This window comes from Lycium barbarum, chromosome 11 (assembly GCF_019175385.1).
Source record: "Lycium barbarum isolate Lr01 chromosome 11, ASM1917538v2, whole genome shotgun sequence".
Taxonomy (NCBI): domain Eukaryota; kingdom Viridiplantae; phylum Streptophyta; class Magnoliopsida; order Solanales; family Solanaceae; genus Lycium; species Lycium barbarum.
This window is the reverse complement of record NC_083347.1, coordinates 1,044,773-1,072,018: the sequence shown is the minus strand read 5'-3', so window position 1 is coordinate 1,072,018 and position 27,246 is coordinate 1,044,773. Positions and strand designations below refer to the sequence as shown.

Sequence of the window (27,246 nt, the reverse complement as noted above, 5' to 3'; positions counted from 1 at the left end):
TAAGAGCCCCTTGCATTGATGACTTCCCCCTTATACATCATATCCAAAACCAAAAGCAATAGTTTCTATATTTTCATTTCCCAATTAGTCTAAACTTTTAGATAACGTAACTAATGTACTTCTCAGATAAGTCAATTATCTTCACTTAATTATCATAACAAGGAAAATATAATTTAATATTTTCAACTCCAAAATGGAAATAGGTAGTAAACATTTAATTTATGACTCAAAAAACAAATACTGGAAAAATTTATTTCTCTTTTTCCTCTATAGAAATTTAGTTATTAGGCAGCGAGTCAAACGAGGAGATTCAGAAAATAGCGGCAACAGTAGTTCAACAGAAAAGAACTGTTCTACCCTACTCTATGTAGCATACTTTGCTTAAAAAAATTTAAAGTAAAATAAAAATATTATTTCCTTTACTTAGATACATAAAACTATACTCTTACCTTTGACCAAAAAATAAAAATATTATTTCCTTTACTTAGATACATAAAACTATACTCTTACCTTTGACCAAAAAATAAAAATAAAAAAATCGAGTAATATAAAAGATATGACTTCCTCCATTTTAATTTATGTGATATAATGTTTGACTAAGCACACATTTTAAAAATGAAAAGAAGACTTTAAAATTTGTGATTTAAAAACAAATCATAAATATTTGCATGAGTATAAATCATCTCGGGATAAAGTAAAATATAAAGTTAAATTATCACTAAATATAAAATATATCATTTTTTTACTTGATTAAAAAAAATGTCAAATAAATTGAGACAGATGGAGTATATCATATTAATCACAACATACTGTTATGCAGTATTGTAACAGAAATATCATGACATGTTAAAAATTGCACGTTTCAATTTTTTTCTTTATGTTTTAAAGTGAATACTTAATCAAATATTGTCACAAAGTTTTAAATATATGGAATAATATTTTTACTATTCAAGTTACTTATTTTCCCAACAATTTTGATTTTTTAATTGCAATTCATGTAATTTTAGATGTAACTTCAACTTAAAATTTCATCTTTATGTTTGTATAGGGAAAGCACAAGATGAAAAGTAATATTGAAATGAAAGGTTTAAGCACGCTATTTACTTTTTCTCTTTTTTTTTTTTTTTTTTTTTTTTTTTCCATGTAAAGATTCTAGAAGTGCTTATTTTGAATTTTTATGCTTAAAAAGTGACACGTAAAAGATTAAAAAGAAAATAAAAGAAAAAGCAAAGCATAATATATAAAAAGTGGCGCAAAAGATACTCTCTCTCCACATATACATATAGAGAGAGAAAAAGCATAAGCCATGTGTATTGTGTATATTTTTGATATATATATATGCTTATATAGATTACAGTGAAATCTTTCTTTTTCATTCCTCTATTATTATTATTATTATTCATTTTCATTCTCAGCTGAGCAAAGGATTTTCTTGAAATTTATGATTTGATATAATTAAAGCTTTGGGTTTTATTGAGGTTTCGTTTAATTGTTGGATTTTCAGATTATCAATGCAAAAAAGCTCTGTTAATTGGTGATTTAGCTTGATTTTAGGGTTCAGGTAAGGTTTTTATCATTTATTTTTTAATTTTTGTGGGTTTTTTTGTTTGTAAAAGTTAAAAAGCTCTGTTTTTTATTTGTGTTTATGTGTTTTAGATGATTCTTGTTATTATTTGGGATAAATTTTGATGTGGGGTTGTGAGATCTGAGCTAAATTTACTGTCTTTTTTGAGTTTTTATGTGATCATCAATTTGCTGCTTTTATTTTTTCATAGAAGTACTAATCTTTTGCCAATTTTTTTTGCCTAAAATTGTTTTTGATGGATGAAAACTTAGCATTTAAGTGAATGTACTAATCAGTTTAAGAAATAGTTGAATTTAGGTTATGTGATATAGCAAACACTCGCTAGTTTGTGATTGAGGCATAGTTGATTGATTAATTGACTCTGTGTGGTGTGGAGTGTTTTGATAATGCATTATGGACTTTTCAGATCTGTGAAAAGTCCAGGAAATGGATTTTCATTTTCCTATTTAGGGTGTGTTTGGTATGAAGGAAAATGTTTTCTACGCAAAATATTGTTCTGAAAAATAAATGGTTCACTTTACTTATTTTCTGGCGTTTGGTAAATAAGTAGAAAATGTTTTCCCAAAGGCGTTTATATATAATCTAGGACTACTAGTGGGGTTGACATGGGGGGCTAGCGGTGTGGGGGCGGGGGGATGTGCTATGGAGTTGGGGTGGGTGTGTGTGTGTGTGTGTGTTGGGGGGTGGGTATTAGATAATTAATGTGGAATGCCACTCATGGAACTTGTTTTCCCTATTTCCACTAAGGAAGCCGTTTTCCATCATTTTTAAGGAACTTGTTTTTCTAGAGAAAATGTTTTCCGCCATGTTGGGCGAGCACTTCCCCCGAAATGAATGGATTTCTAGATGATGAAATAGAGGATTCTTTGCATAGGAAGAATATGTTTCAAATTTATAGGAAAATACATGCGACTTTCATCAATTAATGTTTTTCATATCTTCCAGACATTAGTTATTGTGTCATCTTTCATTTCTTTCTGCTCTGTGTTAAGTTGAGATTTTGATTGAGTTACTCTTCTTGTCCCATATGAAGTAGTGCAACTTGAGCTCGGATGGTTTTCCTGCGGAACAGCTTAGATTGCTTTGAACATTAAGGGCCACGCTTCCTCCATCATTCTTACATCTGGCTTGTCGCAAGGATGTCAGGTTTGTGTTCCCATTTAATAATTGACTCTAAGAACTGCTATGGATGATTTAGGGTGTGTTTGGGATGAAGGAAAATGTTTTCTTGAAACACAAGTGGGTTTCATACTTATTTTCTAGCGTCTGGTAAGTAAGCACAAAAAAAAAAAAAAAAAAAAAAAAATCATCCCAAGAGCAATTATATGAATCTAGCAAAATACTATAGGTGTCGGATGAGATGAGGAGTGGGTGTTGGGGGTGGGGCTGGATGGGATGGTCAAGGGTGGGGGTTAGGTATTGGGTTGGTGGGGAGAAAATAATGAACTTGGAATGTCTCTTATGGAACGTGTTTTCCCTACTTCCACTAGGGAGGTCATTTTCCTCATTTTAAGAAACTTGATTTTGATTAACCAAACATGGGAAAATATTTTCCTCCGTACAAAACAACACACCCTTAGTTTGTGCATTTTCTCTTTATACTCATATACGCATATTCTTCATAATTCTTGTATTCTAGAATGGTTGGATGCTTATGATGACGTAAGGGAAAGAAGATCAGACTTTGAGGTTTCAGAGGACGAAAGACGACGTTCGAGAATTGGTGCTTTCAAGAAAAAGGCATTAAATGCTTCAAACAAGTTCACTCACTCTCTGAAGAAAAGAGGAAAAAGGAAAGTTGACTACAGGTTCCCTTCGGTTTCGATAGAGGATGTGCGTGATGCAAAAGAGGAGAATGCTGTCTGTGAATTACGTCAAAGGCTCCTTGAAAGGAATTTGTTGCCACCCAGGCATGATGAATACCATACGTTGTTGAGGTTAGTTTCTGTTTTTTCCTGAAAAATTGTTCCGTTAAATTTTCATGCATATGAACAGCTATCTAACAATGGTAGTTGTCATTAGAAATATGGATGAAGATGGATCTTAGACATCTTTGTTTTCTGCACCTGCATATTGTGTCCTTGTATCTTGCCTCCAGATGTTTATAACCTAATTTTATTAACATTAATTTTGTGTAGATTCTTGAAGGCAAAGGATCTCAATGTTGAGAAAACTATTCAGATGTGGGAAGAAATGCTTAACTGGAGGAAAGAGTATGGAGCAGACACAATATTGCAGGTATTTAATATCCTTATCTGAACCTTAATTTCACTATAGTTCTGTGTAATTGTAGATTCTAATTGAAACTTGTGACTGCTCAGGATTTTCATTTTGAAGAGTTGGATGAAGTATTGCAGTTTTACCCACAAGGATATCATGGAGTTGATAGAGAGGGAAGACCTGTTTATATCGAAAGGCTTGGACAAGCTCATCCGAACAAACTAATGCGGATTACCACAATTGATCGCTACTTAAAATATCATGTCCAAGAATTTGAAAGGGCACTAGATGAGAAGTTCCCTGCCTGTTCTATTGCCGCAAAGAAAAGGATCTGCACAACAACTACAATTTTGGACGTGCAAGGCTTAGTATGTTAATTCTATCGGTGGCTAATTTACCAAATTGATATTGTTTCTAACTTGTATGGCTTTCTAATCTGCACGGTTCTGAACCATTTTGAACACTTAGGGATTTAATTGCATTGACTCCAGATCCAGTTTTTCTGTTGCTAGGTCGTATTGACATGCATAAAACATTCTAGTGGTATTCATACACGAAAAAGAGTCTGGATCAGTTACTTTCATCAATTTTCTCCAGCTTATTCATACACTAAAAAGAGTATTGGATTTTCTTTCTCCGAATCGTTTCATTTACGCCCTTATGCAGCAGTGCGGATATTCTGAGTATATTTTTGCATTACTACAATTTTGTACCGCTTCCATCTAACCAATCATTTCCACTCAAGGAAATTTTCTGTGTTTAGTTTTTAGAGTTTTGTACCTCATGTTTTATTACTACTATTGGTTATTATTCAAGTTCAACTTCTAATGTGGTATGCTGTCAATGCAGGGGATAAAAAATTTCACAAGGACAGCTGCTAGTCTTTTGGCGGCCATGGCAAAAATTGATAATAGCTATTATCCTGAGGTATGGCTGTTAATTATGAACATAAATCAGATTGTCCAAGTAATTTATCCAGACTCTATTGTCATGGCATGCCTTTAATAATATCCAACAACTATATGTAGACACTGCATCGGATGTTTATTGTCAATGCTGGCCCTGGCTTCAAAAAGATGCTCTGGCCAGCAGCTCAAAAATTTCTGGATGCAAAGACTATTGCCAAAGTACAGGTAGTAGAGGAAACCGTATATATATATATATATATATTTTTTTTTTTTTTTTCTTTTTCTTTTTCGCACTCTCTCAAACCACAATTAACTGAATCTTGGTGTTCCAATCTTTACTTTTGCAGGTGCTTGACCCCAAATCTTTGGGTAAACTACTTGAAGTTATTGACCCAAGGTTCATTATTTGTTTTGTACTATGTTTTCCCTTTGAAGAATAAAATCATTCAACCGTTTATCTGATTGTTTCTCTCTCTCTTTCTCTCTCTCTCTCTCTCTAAAAGTCAATTGCCTGACTTCTTAGGCGGCTCTTGTACATGTTGTTTTGAGGGTGGCTGCCTCAGATCTAACAAGGGTCCATGGAGTGATCCTGAAGTAATGAAGGTATGCTATGCCAGTTCAGTTATATTCTTCTTTCTATGACATATTAATTAGTCCTGGAGGTTAGAAATAGTTTGTAATAACCTGTTATTTTTTCCTCTGCTTTTAGCTTGTGTATAACGTAGAGGCAACAACTGTGAAGGAAATCTCTAGAAAAATCGGTGACCAAAGGAAAATTGAATCCTATATTCAGATACGCCCTTCAAAGGTAGATTTTCACTTTAACATGCTGCTTTTTCTTTTTCTTTTTCATTTTGTGCCTTCCCCTGTATGACAATTTATTTTGTGGTCAGGGAAGGAGTAGCGACACATCCACAAGTGATTCAGTATCAGATGCTGATGACTCGTGTTCACCAATTAGGGGAATTAGTAGCTCATTTTTTAGGCTGGACCCGGTTGATGAAGAAGTGAGTTTTGCAAAGCATGGTGTACTTGCGCTTCTTTAGATATCACTCCTTTTTGTTGACTTATTAATATTGGTTTCATAGGCTAGGTCATCAGATTCAACAGCCTATTGCAGCTGTGATGATGAATTCAGCCTAGATGATCGAGGTGTCGCTAATGAGCATAGATTGCTGCATTGGCAAGAACAGTCTCCTGTGAGCAATCCAATGAATTGGTCCACTAATAGATTGCCTAATTCTGAAGGTATTTGTCTTGTTAATCATGAATTCCATCAAAACGTTAGCTACCTTCACTAGTGTGTTTGTACGATGTGACTTGGTATATATAAAGACACCACGAGAATTATAAAGTGCTATTAGTTGAATTTAATTCTCGATTCCAAGATATGGTCCTTTGTTTTCATGTTCACCTAGGGCTAATCGTATTTCGTCATTCAAAATCAGCTTATCTCCTCTGACCATATTTTCCAGATTTTTCTCAGAACTTACTCTCCTCTAGTTTTAATGCTAACAGTTGCTATCTTATGTTTCCGTTTTACTTTTTGTAGGTGATGTTCAGTTAAAATGTTAAATTTATGTTTCTCACCTCCCCTTTTTTCATTGGATGGATCATTAATTTAGGTCAATTAATCAGCTATGCCTCTAATTTCTGGAATAGGCCTAATTCAGATGTATTTCAAATTTCCCAACAACTAATCCTTTGAGAAATTTTCACTTACCCCCTCAATGTTTTTTATTGAAAATACACGAAGGTCCTTTATTGAAAGAGTTTGAGCTTACCATGGTCCTTTGGCTTCATAAACTTATTAAAATAAGAAGATAAATAGAAATACTTTGAATGCCTAGACATTTACATTATCTTTCTATTTCCAACATAAAAAGTAGAATTTCTTCCTAGTTTTTTTGTAAACGTTTGGGCCAAGCTTCCTATTAATGAACCAGACACTTTATCTAAAATTTATTAACCAAGTCACTGAACTTATTTGTAGGACATTAACTTTTCTATTTTATTCATGTGAACACTCCTTTTAAAATTTGATAGCCTACATTCGTAGTTCTACAATTTTCAAATCAACTGGAAAAACAATGTATGGTTGTAGGCACATATAAGTTTTTCTCTGGAGTGTAACTCCACTCCAGTACAAAACGATAAACAACATTACAAAATCATAGCAGACTAATTAGAGAACACTATTAGCCTCAGCCTCGTTCCAAAAAAAGAGAAATTCTTGGTAATACTGGCAAGAAAGATAATGGAATTCCTTGGTGCGAATGGGTCGTGTCTGAAGTTATAATAAACTTGAGAGGAAGTTGTACTGCCTCGCCACACTTCTCCACCCTCCAAGGAAAAGATAACCTAGAAGAAATAATGATTCTTGTGTGTATGAATTTCAGAACTCATATATTGTGGGATTCATGTCCAGTATTCTTGCTTTTTAGGTACATGGGCAATTCATTGGTGTGAAAGAATCCAGGAGAAGATTCTGAGCAGCTGTTTCAGTTGTTTGGAAAGGAAACTGATTCCTTTCGTACTAAAAGTCTTCGCATTTATTCGTAGTCTGCCATTTGAGTACTGGAGGAAACAGACAAATGTTCTTCCGACTAATGCATTAGAACAACAGCAAGGGAGCAGTTCGTCTGTCAATGATGAAGCAGTTGAAAGAGTAGGGGAGGCCCATCTGTGCATGCAGCGTCTTCAAAAATTGGAAAATATATTGGAACAAATAAACAAAAAGCCCGCTGAGATCCCAGCAGAGAAGGACCGAATGCTTCATCAATCACTTAACAGGATCAAGTCCGTAGAGGTTGACCTAGAAAAAACAAAAAGGGTAAGGCTCATCAATGAGGCTTGTAAGGCTTTGACATTGGAGTGTTTCTCTTATTATGTTTTACATGTTCAACAGGTATTGCATGCAACGGTGTTGAAGCAACTTGAAATTGCAGAGTTATTGGAAAACCTAAAAGAGTCGAGATTTCATGTAAGCATTACGTAACAATATTAACATATTGTTGGTCATCATTATTTTGTCAGCTAGACAGTTTCAATCACTATATATGTGCTTAGCTGATCATGTGATAGTGTTTGCATATGTCTGCTATTGTTTATTAAATTTCTTCCCATGTATGGCAAAGAGTCAAGGGGGTTGTTTCCATGTGATCCAATTGGAAAACTAAAACGAAGGAGATTCACTCTGTTGCCTCATTACTTTTATGGTTGTACATTATCATGCTTTAGCATCCTTCCTGCAAAGGCCTGGTAAGTCGATGGGCAGTTACACTCCGAGATTGTCTGCTACTGATAACATTGCCATCATGGTGGAAATGGGAAATGAGGAAAAGAGGGGTTGAGAAGAGGGAGTCAAGTTCTGATAAAATGGCATTTCACGAAGTTCATATGATAATCTCTATTGATCCACTATCGAGATGATGATTGAACGATGAGTTTATACAAGGCCTAGAAGCACATATCCCATACCTCATTTACCTATATATCGGCTTGATTTGTGTGAGATACTCTCGAGCTACTGGCAAGATATGCGTTATAACTGCTGAATCTTTTATTTTGTACAATCTCATATCTTCTGAAGGGACACCGATAGGACGCATTTTCAAGTCACAACAAAATGTGCTAAAGCTAAATGGCAACTCATAGCCATAACACTACATATGATATATCCTATTTTCTATGCTCTTGTAACCTATCTTATCTTTGTTTCGTTCTGAAAGTTTATGGTTTCGGTTAATCCTTCGTGGACTAGTCTGAAATCTGCAATGTTTTGTTGCAGAGGCGGCGGTTCTTGTGTTGATTATTGAAAGATTGGAGGTTCGAGTATTCTGACAACGCGACGAGAGTTTTAACTGCTAACTATGCTGCAAATGGAGATGTTAGCTTATGCACTCCTGCAGTGGTGACAAAGTTTTCCTTTTTTCTTTTTTGTACAATGTCCTTTACAGAACTTGCAGTTATGGTACTGCAAGATGATGTTGATTATACTGAACTGTTAAACATCTTAAAGGAAAAGCTTAAAAGAAAGCCTTTTGAGGGTTTAAAAGCGTATGTGTACCATCTTAATTTATCCCTCTATCCCATTTGATTGTTACTTTTCCCTTATCACTGGATTAAGTTACTATTTACACAATGAATTAGAAAGTACAGAAAAAGTATTTCTTGGATTAAGTTAGTATTAAACAATGAATTACAAAGTACAGGAAAAGTATTTCTATAAGATGCAAATTATTTGTTATGAATGTGATAAAATAATGTTTAGAAATACCATTAAAGATAATTTAGTTTGTTGGATTTGGGACCCAAAAGATCAGTATGTGAAGCTGGTAAATACTTGCTTGCATTGGGTGTTTATACCAAATCATGTAAATTGATATATAAACTCGCTGTGAGTAAATTTTTATAGAGCATCAACCTCATGCTTGACTTCCATGGATCGACTTGAGATATTTACTACATTTAACTAAATTAATGTATTATGGTTAGGTAATAAACTGATGGAAGAACGTATATTAATTATGTATGATGGAGTGCTAAATTGATAAAGTTTAATAATTTGATGTAAATGACGAATCTGCAATTTTTTTTTCCTGACTTGGACAAGTGTGTAAATTACAAGCCTTTCTAGAAAACATCAGTCGTCGTTAGAGAAAGGTTCAAGTGGATGTCTGTTGGTTTTGGTTCTCTAATTCAACCTGCACTTGCTCATAGAAAATTAATTTGGTAGAAGCAAAAGGCCAACACGTTGTTTGTCAAATGCTATGTGATGTGGCGAATCAATAAAAAGTCAAATCACAATTTTCATTATCTATTATGTATTCCTAAGTAAATACTCCCCGCGTCCATTTTTCACTTATCATGTATTGACTTGACACATTATTTAAGAAGCCATAAATAAAATAATAATTTTACTATATTATCACTAATTATTATTAAGTCATCTGATAATTAAAATTAATAAAATATACTTTATAAAAGTTGTGCAGTCACTAACAATTTCTTAAAATTTCCAACCCAATAATTAATAATAAAGGTAAAATAGAAACAAAATAATAAATTATCTCTTAATTTAGAAACAAATAAAAATGAACAACTATTTTTAATATACAAAACATGTAAAAATGGACAGAGGGACTAGGGAGTAACTGTTAACATTGTCAACATAATTTAACCCGCTATAGCAAGTTCTGTCTTATTTTTAAATAATGAATCCACTCATCATTGACAGTTAAATGTAGAGTCCATTTGGATTAGCTGAAAAAAATGATTTTTTAAGTATAAGTGCTTAGAATACTTTTTAAGCCAAAAAAATAAGTTGGGGTTGAACAACTTTTTAATTTTAGCTTATTATATTCACTTTTTAACTTAATTTAAGCTGCCGGTTTGATCAACTTATAAGCCAATCCAAACGGGGTAGTAGTGACTTTTCAGATAACATGATTTTTGGAATGCAGTAAAAGCCAAAGAAAAAAGAAGAGAAGGAGGACAATGTCAAAATCAGAAGCTATTTTTCAGGCTCGAATCTTTCTTATTGGTTTCAAGGCTCAAGCTAATAATAATAGGCTTAACATTAGACAAGTAACAAGCTTGTACGCATTAATTAAGATACCATATAAGAAATCCTCAGATTACACACTTCTTAATGAGTAACTAATTCTCCTTAGATCAGGGTTGAAGTAAATCCAGCAGAAATAGCCATCTTAAACGTAAAACAAAAGTATTTCCTACATTAACCACCATAATCATCATCGCTAAATTACCAAATAACTAACCAAGCAATTATTAAATATCACAGTTGCATTTGCATCTTCACCTTGCAAAGCATACACAATTCAATAATTTATATATACATATCTACATTACTATATAATTTTTCGACGAAGTAAATTTTCTTACATTACTCAAGTCCAAAAATTCAATCTTTGACCTTTACCTTTTCTATCTTCCTCTTTTACCATTGACAGGTTTAACAGTAACTCTAATGATAATAATAATGGCAAAAAACTCACTTGAATTATCATTATTTTCTTGAGTTTTCTACCTGAACTATCAGTGTGCGAGTTTTCGAGCTGAACTATTTATCAAAACACAACTCAACTTTAGCTGGTAATAGTTGAGATAGAAAACTCGCACATCTAATAGTTCAACTAGATTTTTTTTTTTTTAAAAAAGCGGTACTTCAAGTGTGTTTTTACCGTTACCTCTAATAATAATTATTTCAATCTCAAAAAGTCACATCCACATAAAAAAAAAATCATCCTAATTTAAGATGAAAATGAAAATACATAACGCGTTCATGAAAAAGCCAATTTCCGCGTGGAACGGCGTTAGCTGTAAATGCTGTACTTGTATATTTTCAATTATATGTCGCTATTAAACCCAAATTATATTTCTATTTAAAGAAAAAATATGAATATAAATATATCCACTATGAACATATACACAACAAAGTACTGTATCAAAATTAGCTGGCAAGAACAACATAGATATAACAGTTGTTAAAAGGAAAGAGAACATATACATCTCTTTCTATTTCTGTGTTTCTCTCAAAGATCAAATTTTTCTTTAGTTTTTGTTAAAACTTTCTTCCAAGAACTAATCTTTTTGGCATATTGATTGTTTTTAGATCAGGAAAAAAAAGAGAGCTCATAATTACAACAATGGAGTTGAAACATTGTTTTTCTTGTATTTTTTTACTCTTTTCTTTCTCCATTTTAGCTGGTGTTTCAGCTTCAGCTTCATTATCAGGTATTTATTCTATGAATTATTTTTTTCCATTTTTTTTTTTTCTGCTATGGATGTTCTTACCTATGTTATTTGACATTTTTTTTTTATGATACAGATGGGATTTTTGTTAATGAAGCTTCAACTGGGAGGAATTTACTTCAGGCCAAGAAATGTAAGCTCCTTTTTTAAAACTCTATTTCCACTTTTATTGTGCCAAGATTTAGTTGATAATATCATTATTTGGAAGTTTTAGGAGCTAAAATATTGTGGGTGTTACATTTTGTGTCATCTTATTAATTTGACCAAAGATCTGTTAAGTTGGTTTTGTTTTTTCAAGTATAACTGTTGTTAAAGAAACTAAATTTGTAAAATAGTTGTTGGGTATTCTCATATTTCAACTTATTTTCTTCTGTTTATGTTTTCTGGGATCTGGATGTGTTATTTTCCCTTTGGTTTTGAGGATCTTTTTGTTCCATTGCTTATTTGGTTATGCTGTTTTTTTGTTTGCTGATTTGTCGCGATTGTGTTCTTTCTATCAGGTTTTGTTTTAACATGTTTGAATTGAATGCCTTCTAATTTAGGAAGAATATTTATGGAAACTCGTGAAGGTTGTGTTTTCCTGTAAGTATGTTTAGGTTGTTGCAAATATAAGGACCAAAGCAAACTTTTTTTTAGGATTTTGTGAATGTTCAATTTGAGTAACTTCTGACTTTTCCAAATAGTTTGTAGTTAATATCATGTGATAGTTCTGCGATAAGTTCTTTTAGATGCTCTGTATAAAGGTCAACAGGCAGTAGGATATGCTCCGATCTCCCATGTGAATGCGCACTCTAAAGTTCTGCATAGCCGAGGGTCTACCGGAAACAACCTCTCTACCTTCTCAAGGTAGAGGTAAGGTCTGCATACACTCTACCCTCCCTAGACCCCACTTTGTGGGATTTCACTGGGTATGTTTTTGTTGTTGTTGTTGTTGTGTTTTTCCAATTTGTGCATCTCAAGGTGTTCAGGGAATTGTCTATTTGGTGATTCACTGAACAAACTAGGAGTAGTGTCTGTGTTCGGTTATACTCTGTTTTGTGGGCTGTGGATATTCTTGTATGCTTAAATTATCCACGGTGATGGAAATTTGAAAAGGATTAACAAGTCAGATGGTATAAAGTTAAGTAGATTTTCAGATTATTGCAGCTTGGATGTGTATTCATGTGGTTGAAATATCATCTAGGACTACCTGTTATTTGGGGTGAAATAAGTAAAGACAGCTCATTGATAAGGATAATGTGCATGGTGGTACTGCATATTTTTAGGTCATAAGCAGCAAACTGCTAATAAGTATAGTAACTTATGTCAATATGTCATGGTAGATAATACCTAGGTGGAAGAAACTATCATTCTAGCCCACTCTGTCAACCAAAAGCAGAGATCTTTTGATAGAGAGAAGGAAAACCAAACTTGAGGCGAGGCAAATCGAGCAAAACATGAAAGATGGTAGTTAGTAAAATTGTCCCCATTCCTTGGATATAAAACTTTGAGGGTTCAGTGCCTCAAATTATGCTGATCTTCCACAATTCATATGCTGTGTGGTTCAACTAAGTCATCCTTTCAGCAAGTGACTTTTAGAAGTCACTTATCTTGTTGGTGACTGAAAAGCAATTTAATCTTATTATCCTTCATCAAGCAATTTAAAAACATTGATATACCTGAAAGAGAGAAGTTCTATAATTTCATTAACCAGGGGAATTTTTGACACCCTGAGTTGCTCGATATCTTGTTTATTAGGTATTGTGAGACGCACAGAGTTTTTGCATGTTTGTCACTCACCGGTGATCACTTTATAATGACTAGGAAAATCTCTGTATGCTTGAAACTTTTTACCTCAAGAGCTTGAAAGACTTGCTGAAGAATGTTTTGCTTCAATATTTTATGCAGCTTGCCCTATTAGCTTCGAGTTTCAGAACTACACTATCGTCACTAGCCAATGCAGAGGACCTCAATTCCCAGCCAAACAATGTTGTGCAGCCTTTGTGGAATTTGCCTGTCCTTTTTCAGACTATTTAAATGATTTGTCAAATGATTGCGCCTCTACCATGTTCAGCTACATTAATCTCCACGGGAAGTACCCACCTGGTCTTTTCGCCAGTGAGTGCAAAGGTGATAAACTTGGGCTAGGATGTCCTGGATTAGCACCATCAGCATCTGCTGATGCTAATAATAGTCACATGAGCTGTAGACTATCGCCAATGCTGATGATTGCAACAGCTTTTATGGGCTTGTTATTGTTGCTTCTCTGAAGATCACTAAAGGTTTTGGTGTAGTTTCTGTATTCTTTTCTTTGTCAAATATTGTTTGAACTTTGGGTTTTCTTCTACCACGTGCCACGGTTCCACTGATTAACGATCAACAAGAAATTCATTTAAGACTCCTCTTGTAATTCTTGATATGTAACAGCAGCAGTTATTGCTGATACTTGTGTATTGTAAATGACTCCTTGGTAATCCGAGGATCTGTTAAAGATTCTTTTATATGACGGTATTTTCAGTACGGGCATTAGTAACTCCTTTTCTTTTATTCCCTTTTCAATTTCTTGATATATTACAAATATCCTTAGAAGTTGTTCTTGGATACAGTTTGCAGAAGGATAAAAGGTCTAACTGAACATTAATGAGAGTTTGAGCGTTGCGATGTGAAATGCAATACGGCTCTAATTTTCCATACACAAATCCGCGTGGAACGGCGTTAGCTGCAAATGTATGCTTACATATTTTCAATTATATGTCGCTATCAAACCCAAATTATATTTCTATTTTAAAAAAATATGACGATAAATATATCCACTATGTACATATCAAAATTAGCTGGCAAGAACGACATAGATAACAGTTGTTAAAAGGATAGGGACCATATACATTTCTTTCTATTTCTGTATTTCTCTCAAAGATCAAATTTTTCTTTAGTTTTTGTTAAAACTTTCTTTCAAGAACCTATCTTTTTAGCATATTGATTGTTTTTAGATCAGAAAAAAAAGCTCATATTTACAACAATGGAGTTGAAACATTGTTTTTCTTGTATTTTTCTACTCTTTTCTTTCTCCATTTTAGCTGGTGTTTCAGCTTCAGCTTCTTTATCAGGTATTTATTCTATGAATTTTTTTTTCCATTTTTTTTTCTGCTATGAATGTTGTTATTTGACATTTTTATAATGATACAGATGGGATTTTTGTTAATGAAGCTTCAACTGGGAGGAATTTACTTCAGGAAAAGAAACGTAAGCTTCTTTTTTAAAACTCTATTTCCACTTTTATTGTGCCAAGATTTAGTTGATAATATCATTATTTGGTAGTTTTAGGAGCTAAAATATTGTGGGTGTTTTAGATTTATAGTACACCTAGTTACATTTTGTGTCATCTTATTAGTTTGACCAAAGATCTGTTAAGTTGGTTTTGTTTTTTCAAGTATAACTGTTGTTAAAAAAAACTAAATTTATAAAATAGATGTTGGGTATTCTCATATTTCAGCTTATTTTCTTCTGTTTATGTTTTCTGGGATCTGGATGTGTTATTTTCCCTTTGATTTTGAGGATATTTTTGGTCCATTGCTTACTTGGTTATGCTGATTTTTTCATTGCTGATTTGTTGCGATTGTGTTCTTTTAATCAGGTTTTGTTTTAACATGCTTGAATGTCTTCCAAATAGGGAAGAAAATATTTAGAAACTTGGGGTGGTTGCGTTTTCCTGTTATGTTTAGGTAATTGCAATTATAAGGATCAAAGCAAACTTTTTAGGATTGTGAATGTTCAATTTGAGCAACTTCTGACTTTTCCATATAGTTTCTAGTTAAGATCATGTGATGTTCTGCTAAAAATCCATTAGAAGCTCTGTATAAAGGTCAACAGACAGTAGGATATGCTTCGATCTCCCTTGTATTCGCGCACTTGAAAGTTCTGCATAGCTCCACATGGATTTGATATAGATGTTTTTCCAGTTTGTGCATCTCAAGGTGTGCTTTGAATTGTCTATCTGATGATACTCAGAAGAAACTAGGAGTAGTGTCTGTGTTCGATTATACTCTGTTATGTGGGCTGTGGATCTTCTTGTGTGCTTAAATTATACACGGTGATGGAAATTGGAAAAGGAATAACAGGTCTGATGGTATAAAAGTGAAGTAGATTTCACATTGCAGCTTGGACGTGTATTCATGTGGTTGAAATATCATCTACGACTACCTGTTATTTGGGGTGGAAAAGTACAGACAGCTCATTGATAAGGATACTGTGCGTGGTGGTACTGCATATTTTTTTTTGGTCAAATACGAGGCTTAAGAATATAATCGCAGTTGCATGGATCTGCACCCTGCAGTAGACGGGACAACACCTCAAAAGAATCACAACCTTGATGTAAGAACAATCACAAATTCATATAGACGAAGCTATTTATGATCAACAAGATTCCTCGTTGATGTTTTCGCGACATCATTAAACTTCAGATCCAGAATGAAGCAATTGAAAATCCAGCCAGCACTAAGTGTCTAACCAAATACGAGCAATTGTATCAACACATAACCTGCAAAAGGTGCTCCTTTATTATATTATATATGTCTAACTTACAGACAATCACTCCATTTGAAGCTACCTCAACAATCTAAGATTTTGTACATCATATGCTTAGCAGTTCTTTTTCCCCAATTGTGGGATTACACTAGGTATGTTGTTATATGCTTAGCAATTCCGCACGACTGAACAACATAACATCAGTCTTTACACATGATGAAATAGCTTGATTTTTTGAATCTTTAACAATGATCCAATCAACGAAACAATAGTTGATCTTCAACACTGAGGCACATCAAAATTCTTGATCTTTCGCAAAACCACCTGTAGTACCGTTGACATATTATTCACCACATAAACTTGCGTCTTGACCTCTGCCGAAATTGCTTTTTCATCACACACCAGGAAGTGGGGAAGGTGCTCAACTGTAGTAAACAGAGCAAAGAATTTTTATCATAATCAAGTATATGATAAAAGTTATTTGATGACAGCAAGAACAAAATATTCATGATCAAGTGCAGGATCACACATTTTTTTCTATACCAGCTCCCTCAAAGGATGAGATCATAGCCAAATCAAAAGTAGGGAATTTGAAATGCAATTCTTTCTCTGACATGCTAAAATGCAAATTGGATACGGTTTCTACTTGAATTAAGAAAAAATAACAATTTTTTTCAATTTAAGACATCATGTCAAAATCAAGTTTGTGAATAAGCATGAGTGAAACTACAACGTCAAATTATGTTCAGAAATATTTTATGGTAGCTTACATTGCCAATCAGCTTAGCCCCAAACCATGCTGAATCTACGCCATATGGGGGAGGAAGTACTCTGATTCCATTGCTCATGGATGGGGGCAGAAGTCCACACACATCCTTCTCTAATCTTTCTGCAATAAAGTTCATAGCGAAAAAATCAGTTGTTTCCTTGAAGATTGGATTTCTTCTCTACTTCGTCTGTTAACACTTCCCTTCTTTACTATGCTAAATTAGAGAAACGCGGACAAACACATGATTCCATAAGATACATTGTCTAGGGCACCTGCTAATCCAGGCAAACATGCACTTCCCCCAGCCAAAACTACTGTTTTGTACCAGCTATCATCAGCCATTAATTCAGCGTCCTGGCAGTGCTCCATGCACAGCGCCACAGCATGCTGCAAACCCATAGCACGCCTGAAACAAGACCACAAGATCTGCTAATTTTCCATACACAAATCCTTGTTCCTTTTTGGTACAATTGGGTTGTTTGTGTGTGTGTGTGTGTGGGGGGGGGGGGGGGGGGGCAATTGTGTTTCACCGTTTACATCCACAAAAGCATCCCTTTGTCTAAACAATATGAGCCAAGAAATTGGAGTCATCGGTTAACCTCAGTAGCCTCAAAATGATAATACGACTTCTATAATTATTTAGCATAAGTACTCTTCCAGATTCAACGCAATGCCCTCACCCGCCTCGAGTAAAAATCTCTGTCTCCATTCCCATTTAAGAAAATAAGTTTAAAGAAAGACCTGATGCAACAGGGTTCACTTGACTACATAGTCCAAATCCACATTGTCATATGCAGGATCAACTCCAATCTTTTAAAGGCCTTTATACCCTAGGGGAAATAATTGAAAATGGGAGTTGTTCATTCTTACTAAAGTTCCCAGAATAAGGCAACATGGACGTACATTCCTGCAATTCGAGGCTGGAACAGAATCTCTCCTGTTTTAAAGCGCTCTTCTGAAAGTGTAAACGAACCTTCAGACGCAATCTGAAAAGATGCATTGGTATCTTTGGATAACTCAGCTTCATAATTGAGTGCGACATAACAAAGGTTCTGCAGTAACAACCAAATGGACCTCAGAAAATATACTAAATGGACCTCAGAAAAGATACTTGAAAATATCACTAAGATTTAAAAAAAAAAAAAAAAAAAACTAACTCTCGTGAAGCTGGGCTTGTCAAATCTATGTTTGATCACAGGGTCAATACTAAATGAATCTAAAATTTGTGTTATTATTAAGCTACAAAGAAATTTTTGAATAGGCAAAATACAGTGAAGAAAAAGTGAAAAAGCAAAGCAGAAGCTTTCTAAGTGTTTAACGACCAGAAAGCGGATACCTCTTTCAGTGCCCGCACAGTGTAAAGTGACCCAAAAAAAATATTCTTTTGTTGCATCTGCTCCTTAAGGAATCCTGTAAGCTTTAATGCTCCAATTCCCACAACTTCCACACCCACCTGGTGCATGACTTTACCGTGAAGAACTGTAAAAGACCAACAAAGTGGCTATACATAAATTACTGAAACAATGCGAGCAAGTGCAACCACAAAGCGAAATACAAGCATGCAATCCATGTAAGTTGTTACAGAAATTTAAGATTAAATTACGCTATCAGAAAGAACAAGCAATTAGAAAATACAAACTTTCTTAATAAGTTATTTCAAAAAGGAGTAAAACAAATCTGAGAGGAAATTAGTAGACAAGAACCATTGGATCCCATATGTGATTCCTTTCTAAAATATCCTACTAACGACTTTGAAAACAAAAAATCATCACAGTTCAAAGAACTATAAATGAAATATGAATTATACAAAGATAGGTTTATAATAAAGTCAAAGGAATCAACCAAATAGGTCTGGTACATGAATAAAAATCTTACTTGGAACAATAGATGTTTGGTGAAATCCAATGTTGACTACTATTCCTGAAACCTTCCTTGCAGAAAATAAAGCTAAAACGGCCTACAATTTTTGAAAGAAAGACATTATAACACTATTAAAAGTTAAAAAAAGATTATCATAAAAAATTCAGAAGAATAAATGCTAAGGCACGAAAGAACAAATCCAATAAACTTGTCTAGTTCTTTTATACCCTCTTCCAAGTGAAAAGATAAAACAATAACTGTCTTCTGTATATAGTCAAAACCATTAGTGAAATTCAAAAATCTTTCTTGGAAGTTGCAATTCTCTTTAGAAAAATAAGGACTGCACTTTCTTTTCTTTAAGGACCAGGACATGCCACAACGGCAAGCAAGGCTAATGCCTGTCTAAGCAAAGGGCACACGGTAACTGTGAAAGAAAAGCTTATAGACAGATATTACACTAGCTTATGAAAGGAACAGATTCTGCTTTATATTTATCTTGCGGATAAATGTCGCTCAACAATGACATAAATGTTTTTTTCTTACTTCATCAATCTAACAAAGTTTGGCTAAGAGTTTAAAACTTTTAAAAGTACAATCAAAATTATCAAAAAATAACAACTTTACCTCTGGAAATTCAATAGAAGTTGAAGGAAATGAGTAAGTACTACCTGGTTGACAGCACAAACGGCAGGAACATTCATGTCAAATAATGCAGAATGGATCGAGTCTTTTAACTGCTCTCTAGCTGCTTTATCAGATTCAGTATCTGAAAATGACAGGTAAAGACAAGTTAGGGGAAAAACAAAAAGAGATCAAACATAATGATGAACTTCGAGAGCCCAACCACATTTGAGAGCTCAAATGAAAGCATGTTCAGAAAATAGAGTTGCATGAGCTAATTCACCGAGTAATATGGACATATATGCATATATCATGAAAAGGTATTCACCCTCTAAACAACAGATCATTGATAGGTTCAAAAAGAAATTTGACTGGATGTTTTCAGTAACACCGAAATAGAAACTGACCATCATGATGGCAAATTGGAATGGACACTATGATTGGTTGTGTTGAAGTTTTCACCTGCATCCTGCATAGAGTCCATAACAGAAAATAAAGAAATTTAGGAAAGGGTAAGGGGAGAAAGCTTTCTACTTTAAGTGCTTCCAGTAACCTTGGGTCTCAGTAACAAGCTCATATTTTATCTTCTAATTCCGGCATGTAGGGAGCTATACGTAACACAGAAAAAAATGAGAGGTGTTTTAGTCAAATTCTGGAAGTCATCGTGAATCCAGCCATTTATACCTTTTGCTCTCTTAGTGGGTAAAACCGGTTATTTATAATATAAATAGAGCAAAACTTGTCTGTGAACTATATGATAAACAGCCGGGATATGTGCCTCTTTGGCAACCTAATGATAAAGAGAGTCATTTTATAGATAAAATTTTGACAAGGATTCTTCTCTGGCAACCAGATGTCCATATTACAATCAATTAATAATGTAAGAAATAACATGTAGAGTGCCCGGTATTAAAGTGTTAAAAGCATTTTATGAAAAGCAAATTATGTTTGAGAACCCAAAACCTGTCTAGAGTGCTCAACCATGGATGTTGGTTTAGGTGGTCAAGCACCTTTAGTAAAAACAGACATTTAAGCCTTCTAAATGTTGCTAGTGGGACCAATGTGAAATGACAACAAAAACGAATGGAACACAAACCTGGTGTATATTGTTGAAAAGAAGTGCCTCAATCTAGAATACATTGGAGATTCAATGTTACCAAACTCCTGCGGATAAGACAAGTTTTCAGTAGAATTAGGGTGAGAATTTGTCGAGCACATGGAACACAACAAATAGTTCAAGAAACAACATGCCTCAAATGTGCGAATGATTGATTTTCACAAATTAACAACTAACTGTAAACTTGTAAGCAAGCTCACCAAGAATGTCGCTGATCTCCCTGATGGAGCACTATACTTGCTCCAACCAAATTTGCAATAGCCTGATCCCCCTTTTAATGAGAAAAAAATAAAGACAAATAAGCTCGAAGAAATCATTTTGTAATGTTCATAATACACCACCACCACCAACAACAACAACCCAGTGAAATCCCACAACGTGGGGTCTGGGGAGGGTAGAGTGTACGCAGACCTTACTCCTACCAAGGTAGGACGGCTGTTTCTGAGAGACCCTCAGCTCAATAAAAACATAAAAAGAGGTCAGATAAGGCTAAGAGATTCAAAGTGATATGGAAATGAAGTAACGCAAGCGAAACAGATAACATAGAATAATCAAAGCACAAGAAATAACAGATAATAGCATAAATCAAAGCACAAGAAATTATACTACGATAATGCGACTACTAATAAGATAGGATAATGAGACTATCTACTAGGCTTCTACCCTAATGTGGGTCCTCCAAACCCTCCTATCTAAGGTCATGTCCTCGGTAAGTTGTAACTGCGTCATGTCGTGTCTAATTACCTCTCCCCAATACTTCTTTGGCCTACCCCTACCTCGTCTGAAACCATCCATGGCCAACCTCTCACACCTCCGCACTGGGGCATCCGTGTCTCTCCTCTTCACATGCCCAAACCATCTCAATCTCGCTTCTCGCATCTTGTCTTCCACCGAGGCCACTCCCACCTTGTCCCGAATATCCTCATTCCTAATCCTGTCACTCCTGGTGTGGCCACACATCCATCTCAACATTCTCATCTCAGCAACTTTCATCTTTTGAACGTGAGAAATCTTAACTGGCCAACACTCCGCCCCATACAACATAGTCGGTCTAACCACCACTTTGTAGAACTTGCCCTTAAGTTGTGGTGGCACCTTCTTGTCACATAGCACTCCGGAAGCAAGCCTCCATTTCATCCACCCTGCCCCAATACGATGTGTGACATCATCGTCAATCTCCCCGCTGCCTTGCATAATAGATCCAAGAATGTTCATAATACACCGTTACATTAAAATTTATCTAAAATGCCAAAATTCAATCAGTAAAATAAAACAACTCCAACTCCAGCATTATGCCAAATAAAAGATCGAGTGTAACACAGAGAAAGGCACGCACCATCAATAATAATAGCACCAGGTACTTGAGCACGTTGACCATAAATACTCATGAACGACAAGTCCGGTACTGAATTTGGAAACGTCCTACAATCATACAACTTGTCAAACCATCTGCAAGGAGAACTCGCACTAACTTCCTTATCACTATTCTCCTAATCTACAATTCACTCTTTTATCTTACTACTCCCTTCGTCCCAAATTAGTTGTCGTATTTTGCTTCTTGATGGTCAATTTAACTAATTTTCGAAGCTAAATTAGATAAGATCAACTCAATATTTTACAAATTAAATTTAGATATTCAAAAGTTATAAGAGAACTACAAGTTGCAACTTTTCAAAAAATACATTATAAAGTGATGGTCAAAGTTAACATAGTTTGACTTTTGAGCGAATAGTCAATTTGACTAATTTCAAAGCTAAATTAGATTAAATCAACTCATATTTTACAACTAAAATTTAGATATTTAAAAATTGTACCATAAATATTACACGTTACAACTCTTCTCATGTGAATTTGATGAAAAATACATTTTAAAGTGACAGTTAAAGTTCACATAGTTTGACCATCGAGTGACTTTCAAGAATCAAAACATGACAACTAATTTGGTACTTCAATTTACAATTAAAATTCAAATATTCAAAAACTACGATGAAATGTCCTATAAATTGCAACCTTTCTCATATCAATTTGATAATGGTCAAAGTTCACCTAGTTTGACTACAGACATGGACAATTTAAGATTAAGTAACCATTAAATAACAATAATTATACCGAAGAGGACCAGATCGCAAGTGAGTTTCAGCGAAAAAAGTAGAATCCCAAGGCTCATGCTGATTCTGAAGAAAATAAATCCAAAGCCGATTATCGGACACAATGAATTTCCAGGATTTACAGACAGCGGTCATCTTAGCAGACTCTTTGGGGCCAAGAATCTTCAGGATTTGAATGATGATGTCAAACGGTATCCGATCAAATACGCCAGTTGATGCTGTCTGTATATACTCCAACATCATCTGTTCGTATTGGTTGTTGTTGGAGTTTGCACTCGAGCGTGAAGTAGAAGAAACTGATTCCCATACTTTGCGGAACAACGTAGACATGGTGGTCTTCTTCTTCTTCCTACACGGCTCATCAAAGTCATAAGTGTCGCGCTAGTGGATGGAACTGAATTTCATATTTGCAAACGTGGAACAAGGTTGATCATTTGGACCAACACGTGGATAATACCTATTAATATTTTAATTAAATAAAATATTACGTTGACTTTTTGAAAAATATAAGGGTAATTTGCACTACTGTCCTTATTCAGGGGTGGTCTTTAATTTTTGGCCCTAAAATTGTCGGGCACTTTTTAAGCGAAGGGAAAAAATTAAATATCAGCAATTTGAGGAGCAAAAATTAAAGACAAGCGCCTTTGAAGTGCAATCTGTGCAAAAAAATGAAAAATATATTTCTGTGACTTTAAAAATTGAGTCTACCCACTTTTTAAAAGAACCATACCTGACCCACCAAAAAAAATAATTACCATGCGACTTTGAAAAAATAAGTCTACCAATAAAATGGGTAGACTTATTTTTTAAAGTCACGTGACCTTTTTTTAAAATAAAAAAACAAGCTAAATTATTTTTTAAAAAATAATCCCATCAGAAAAAAGTTATATTTACGCCATTTGTATAACACCAGAGGTATATATGCATCATCTTTTAACGAGAGATATATCTGCTCTAAATTGCAAAGTTGACCGATATATTTGGACCTTTTCCCTTTTAATTATTCAGACTGTTAGGGTCGTTTGGTACACGGGGTGGGATATCACAGGATTAAGTCTTAGATTAAATTGATAATGTGTTTGATTGACGATATAAATGTATTCTGGGATAAATTTATACTGTCAACCAAATGCAATAAACATTTAATCCTAGACTTAGTCTTGAATATCCTATCAAATTTGAAGTTATTTTATCCCACCTCCTAAATAAGATAAATTAGTCAAGAACTATAATTTCAGAACTATAATTCAAGAATAATTTAGTCCGCGAACCAAATGACTCCTTAGCACAGTTAAAAACGTATGATATATGCCCTTAATCCTGAGATCTATTTACAACTAATATTATCTGTACTTTAAATTTATCTTTGAACCTTGTGAAATTGGTTATTTAGAGAAAATGATTTAGAGCCCGTTTGGATTGGCTTATAAGTTGCTTATAGGTTATTTTCAGCTTTTTTGAGTGTTTGGCTGGCCAGCTTAAAGTCATTTTGTGGTTAAAATAAGCTCAAAAAAATAATTGGGCCCATTTGACTTAGCTTATCTAAAGCAGCTTATAAGCTGAAAACAGCTTATAAGCCAAAAAAAATAAGCTAGACTATCCAACTTATTTTTTTTAGCTTATAAGCTGTTTGCAGCTTATAGGCATAAGCCCATCCAAACAGGCTATAAAATAAATGTTTTTAATGTTTGAGGGTAAATTTAAAATGGTCGCTTAGATATGTACTGACAAAAATAAAAAATAAAATGATTTATTTCCCTCTCTAAGAGAAGAGGATCTTTAATTCCTTTATATTTGTCAAAAATTAATATCTTTAGGTGTCAATTTAATATCAGCTATATCCCTTTTGAACAAAACTTTTTAATGGAAGTCACGAGTGATTAATTTAGCAAAGTTTTCGAAAATAAATTTGAAGTAGAAATCAACCCGCGACATTAACAAAATAGTGAATATTGGGTTAACCGACATTGTGATTTGTGAATATTTTACAGCAAAGTTCAAAGCTTCTCCATTTTGTTACATTTCTTAGTCTCAATGATGCTTGAAAACATCAAATTAGTAGATAAACATACATACATTGATATGTTTTTCTCTCTCTGTGATACCTATCGTAATCAACGTGCCAAAACAATCAATTAATTCTCCCTAAACTTATTTTAATTCTATATTGCTTAATGCTTAAAGGAGCTTAATCATCCTTGCGTCTCTGCTCTTTTTCGTCTCAAAGCTCAGAATTTTATTAATCCTTTTACCTCTATCTTCCATGCACATTTGTTTTTTTATTTTATTTTTAGAATAAGACAGATACTTGTGATCAATGCTAGGTTAGTTTATTATGGTTAATTCACCTCGTCATCTTTGTATACAACTAATCTGGTGCTATTATGCTATCATTCATCAAGCTTTTGCTGTTTTAGGGTTTCATATGTGTCTTTATATTAGAGAAACTTAACTAAATGTACCCTTCAGTCATCTAGTTTACCAAATATGGCCGAAGTATACACTGCCTATACACTTCGACTATATAGGTATGTATAATAGGTATACATACCTATACACTACCTATACAATCGAAGTGTATAGCCAGTGTATACTTTGACTATATTTGGTAAACTAGATGGCCGAAGGGTACATCTAGGCAAGTTTCCCTTTATGTTAACTGTTGAATTTTGTCAAACTAATAAGTTTCCCTTTATGTTAACTGTTGAATTTTGTCAAACTAATATAACTTATACTGGCGGGACAATCTTCTGTGCTAGACTCTGCCTGCTCGGTTGGAGTTCTATTTTAGTTGATTGCACAATTGTAAAGTTTGAATATGTGCAATTTATCCAAATATTCTGATATGGTATCGAAGCCAAAAAAAGGAAGAAGCAGTGAAGGAAATGTAAGAGAAGCAAAAGAAGAGTTCAGAAAGATAGAGGAGATTCAATTATCATGTCAAATTATAGGATTTACAATGGATCCTAATGCCTCTTAGTGCCTGTTTGCATTGACTTATTTTAGGTGCTTCTAAGCCAAAAAATAGCTTTTAAGCACTTTTGTAGTGTTTGGGTACGATAAGGGCAGCCCGGTGCATAATGCATCCAGCGTTAGCAGGGGCCGAAAAAAAGCCGCACTCCAAGGGGTGTGATATAGACAGTCCACTCTAATGCAAGCATTGGCTCGAACTCATGACCTATAAGTCACACAGAGATTAAAAAAAAAGTGCTTTTAAGTACTTGTTTTAAAGCCAAAATAATAAAATAAGCCAAAAGCATAAGTTAGGATTCTTAACTCATGACTTATGCTCGATCCACAAAGCATCCCGCGTTAGCAGGGTCAGGGGGAAGGGGGTGGTACCAAAAATAAAAATAAAAAAAATAATTAAGTTACATCTTGGAATTTATTCAAAACAGTCCTACCAACAACAGTCGACCAAAATCGTTTGAGGAAGAATAACAATTCAAAGTTGAATAGTATCAACGATAGCCTCAAGTGCTTTTTTCTCCAACTCTTTTTCATCAATCCACATGGAACTTTGCCGTCGTAGAAGATCTTGTTTCTCTTTCTTCTTCTCTGCGAAGTTCTTTTCCCTCATCCTCCAGTATTCAAGCTTTCCCTGTCTTTCTTTAAGCTGCAAACATAATAATTAAACATGCACGGGATACGTTATTTTTACTATATTGAGAAAATTAGCAAGCAAAGTTATATGCATTTCAGACATACTCAATGCTATAACAGACTACACTCTTGCTTACAATTGAACTGTATGTATCGTCTCCAAAAAAAGGATGAAAAAAGATCACTAACAATGTTGGCAAAAGCTCGCTTGAGGTGCGTTAAAGCCCTTAAACAAGACACAGGGCCCTAGCCAATTTGCCTCACTTAGGGAGTGTTCTAGTAAACAAGGCTCCAATGCATGTACCTCATCGTGTATGGATCTGTATTGAAGAGGCGGCACTATACAACAAATATAGCTCACAATGTGATACATTACTATTAAGGAAGGAATCACAATGAATGCATACATGAGTTAGAGGCTCTACATAAACCACCCACGCGTCAAAAGATTATATCAAACATTTGAAAAACTTGCTAGAGGGATAACAGCCCCCCTTGCTAACTGTTGAATGTCCAAGTTTGAGTGGCTATAAGATGGAATATGTACAGTTTTAAATCTAAACTGAGCGAACATGAGAGCTACAATTAACATTTGATTTGTTTGGATTTAAAATAAAGAAAGTAGCATTCGGAAGTAAAAGAAAAAAGAATCTTATCTCAATACTTGTGTTGTATATCATGATTTACAACTTCCAATATCAGGCTAATAATAAAGGACACAGTTTCAGAATAGATAGGAAAAGGAAACTGAACATGTAATTTAGGACTGAGGGAGTTCAAGATAGCCAAGGACTGAGCTATGATGAAAAATGTACCTTGCCATAATCAAATACTTCCTCCGTCCCAATTTATGTGGCAAACTTTCCTTTTTAGTTTGTCTCAAAAAGAGTTTCTCTATAATTAGAAATAATTTAACTTTAAAATCCCCGTTTTACCCTTAATGACATGATTTATAGCTACACAAGTGTCTAAGGTTTGTTTTAGACCACAAATTTCAAAAGTCTTCCTTTCTTATACTTTGTGCCTAGCCAAACGGTGCCACATTAATTGGGACGGAGGGATTACACATTATGATGATTCACTCTATTCAAACTCATGTTGAAGTCAAATAATGATAAAGGATAAATGACCTCCTCATATATCAATGGCTAATCAAATATATTCATCATGCACTT

At 34.3% G+C, this 27,246-nt stretch overlaps 4 protein-coding genes across 10 annotated transcripts; 3 read left to right on the top strand and 1 right to left on the bottom strand.

Annotated features, from left to right (window-relative positions):
- Positions 1-1,245: 1,245 nt before the first annotated feature.
- LOC132620428 (phosphatidylinositol/phosphatidylcholine transfer protein SFH13) lies at positions 1,246-8,770 on the top strand. Of its 2 annotated transcripts, none has more exons than XM_060335102.1 (15): positions 1,246-1,561; positions 2,622-2,731; positions 3,225-3,522; positions 3,724-3,823; positions 3,907-4,173; positions 4,655-4,732; positions 4,834-4,938; positions 5,061-5,110; positions 5,217-5,316; positions 5,423-5,521; positions 5,607-5,720; positions 5,802-5,961; positions 7,158-7,546; positions 7,622-7,696; positions 8,504-8,770. In XM_060335102.1, the coding sequence occupies exons 2-15, from the start codon at positions 2,725-2,727 to the stop codon at positions 8,522-8,524; spliced, it is 1,863 nt and encodes a 620-aa protein (XP_060191085.1). In that variant the 5' UTR covers positions 1,246-1,561; positions 2,622-2,724; the 3' UTR covers positions 8,525-8,770. The 2 variants fall into 2 exon arrangements, with proteins under 2 accessions (XP_060191085.1, XP_060191084.1); XM_060335101.1 differs by having other exon boundaries at positions 2,619-2,731.
- A 2,397-nt stretch (positions 8,771-11,167) lies between these two features.
- Positions 11,168-13,989, top strand: LOC132617406 (GPI-anchored protein LLG1). The gene is made up of 3 exons (XM_060332402.1): positions 11,168-11,472; positions 11,567-11,623; positions 13,378-13,989. The coding sequence occupies exons 1-3, from the start codon at positions 11,385-11,387 to the stop codon at positions 13,737-13,739; spliced, it is 507 nt and encodes a 168-aa protein (XP_060188385.1). The 5' UTR covers positions 11,168-11,384; the 3' UTR covers positions 13,740-13,989.
- Positions 13,990-14,124: 135 nt separating this feature from the next.
- On the top strand, positions 14,125-16,139 carry LOC132617407 (uncharacterized). Its single transcript, XM_060332403.1, has 3 exons — positions 14,125-14,576; positions 14,656-14,712; positions 15,627-16,139. The coding sequence occupies exons 1-3, from the start codon at positions 14,489-14,491 to the stop codon at positions 15,803-15,805; spliced, it is 324 nt and encodes a 107-aa protein (XP_060188386.1). The 5' UTR covers positions 14,125-14,488; the 3' UTR covers positions 15,806-16,139.
- LOC132617404 (actin-related protein 8) lies at positions 15,990-22,859 on the bottom strand. Of its 6 annotated transcripts, none has more exons than XM_060332396.1 (12): positions 22,470-22,856; positions 21,697-21,782; positions 20,561-20,631; positions 20,340-20,407; positions 19,651-19,712; positions 19,291-19,388; positions 18,638-18,719; positions 18,099-18,241; positions 17,666-17,814; positions 17,035-17,168; positions 16,764-16,882; positions 15,990-16,418 (listed from the first exon to the last, which is right to left on the bottom strand). In XM_060332396.1, exons 1-12 carry the CDS (start codon positions 22,796-22,798, stop codon positions 16,341-16,343), a joined length of 1,419 nt encoding a protein of 472 aa, XP_060188379.1. In that variant the 5' UTR covers positions 22,799-22,856; the 3' UTR covers positions 15,990-16,340. The 6 variants fall into 6 exon arrangements, 5 of the variants coding, with proteins under 5 accessions (XP_060188379.1, XP_060188381.1, XP_060188380.1 ...); XR_009573726.1 differs by having other exon boundaries at positions 16,388-16,418; positions 17,021-17,168; positions 22,470-22,859; XM_060332398.1 differs by lacking the exon at positions 17,035-17,168 and having other exon boundaries at positions 22,470-22,859.
- Positions 22,860-27,246: the final 4,387 nt, after the last annotated feature.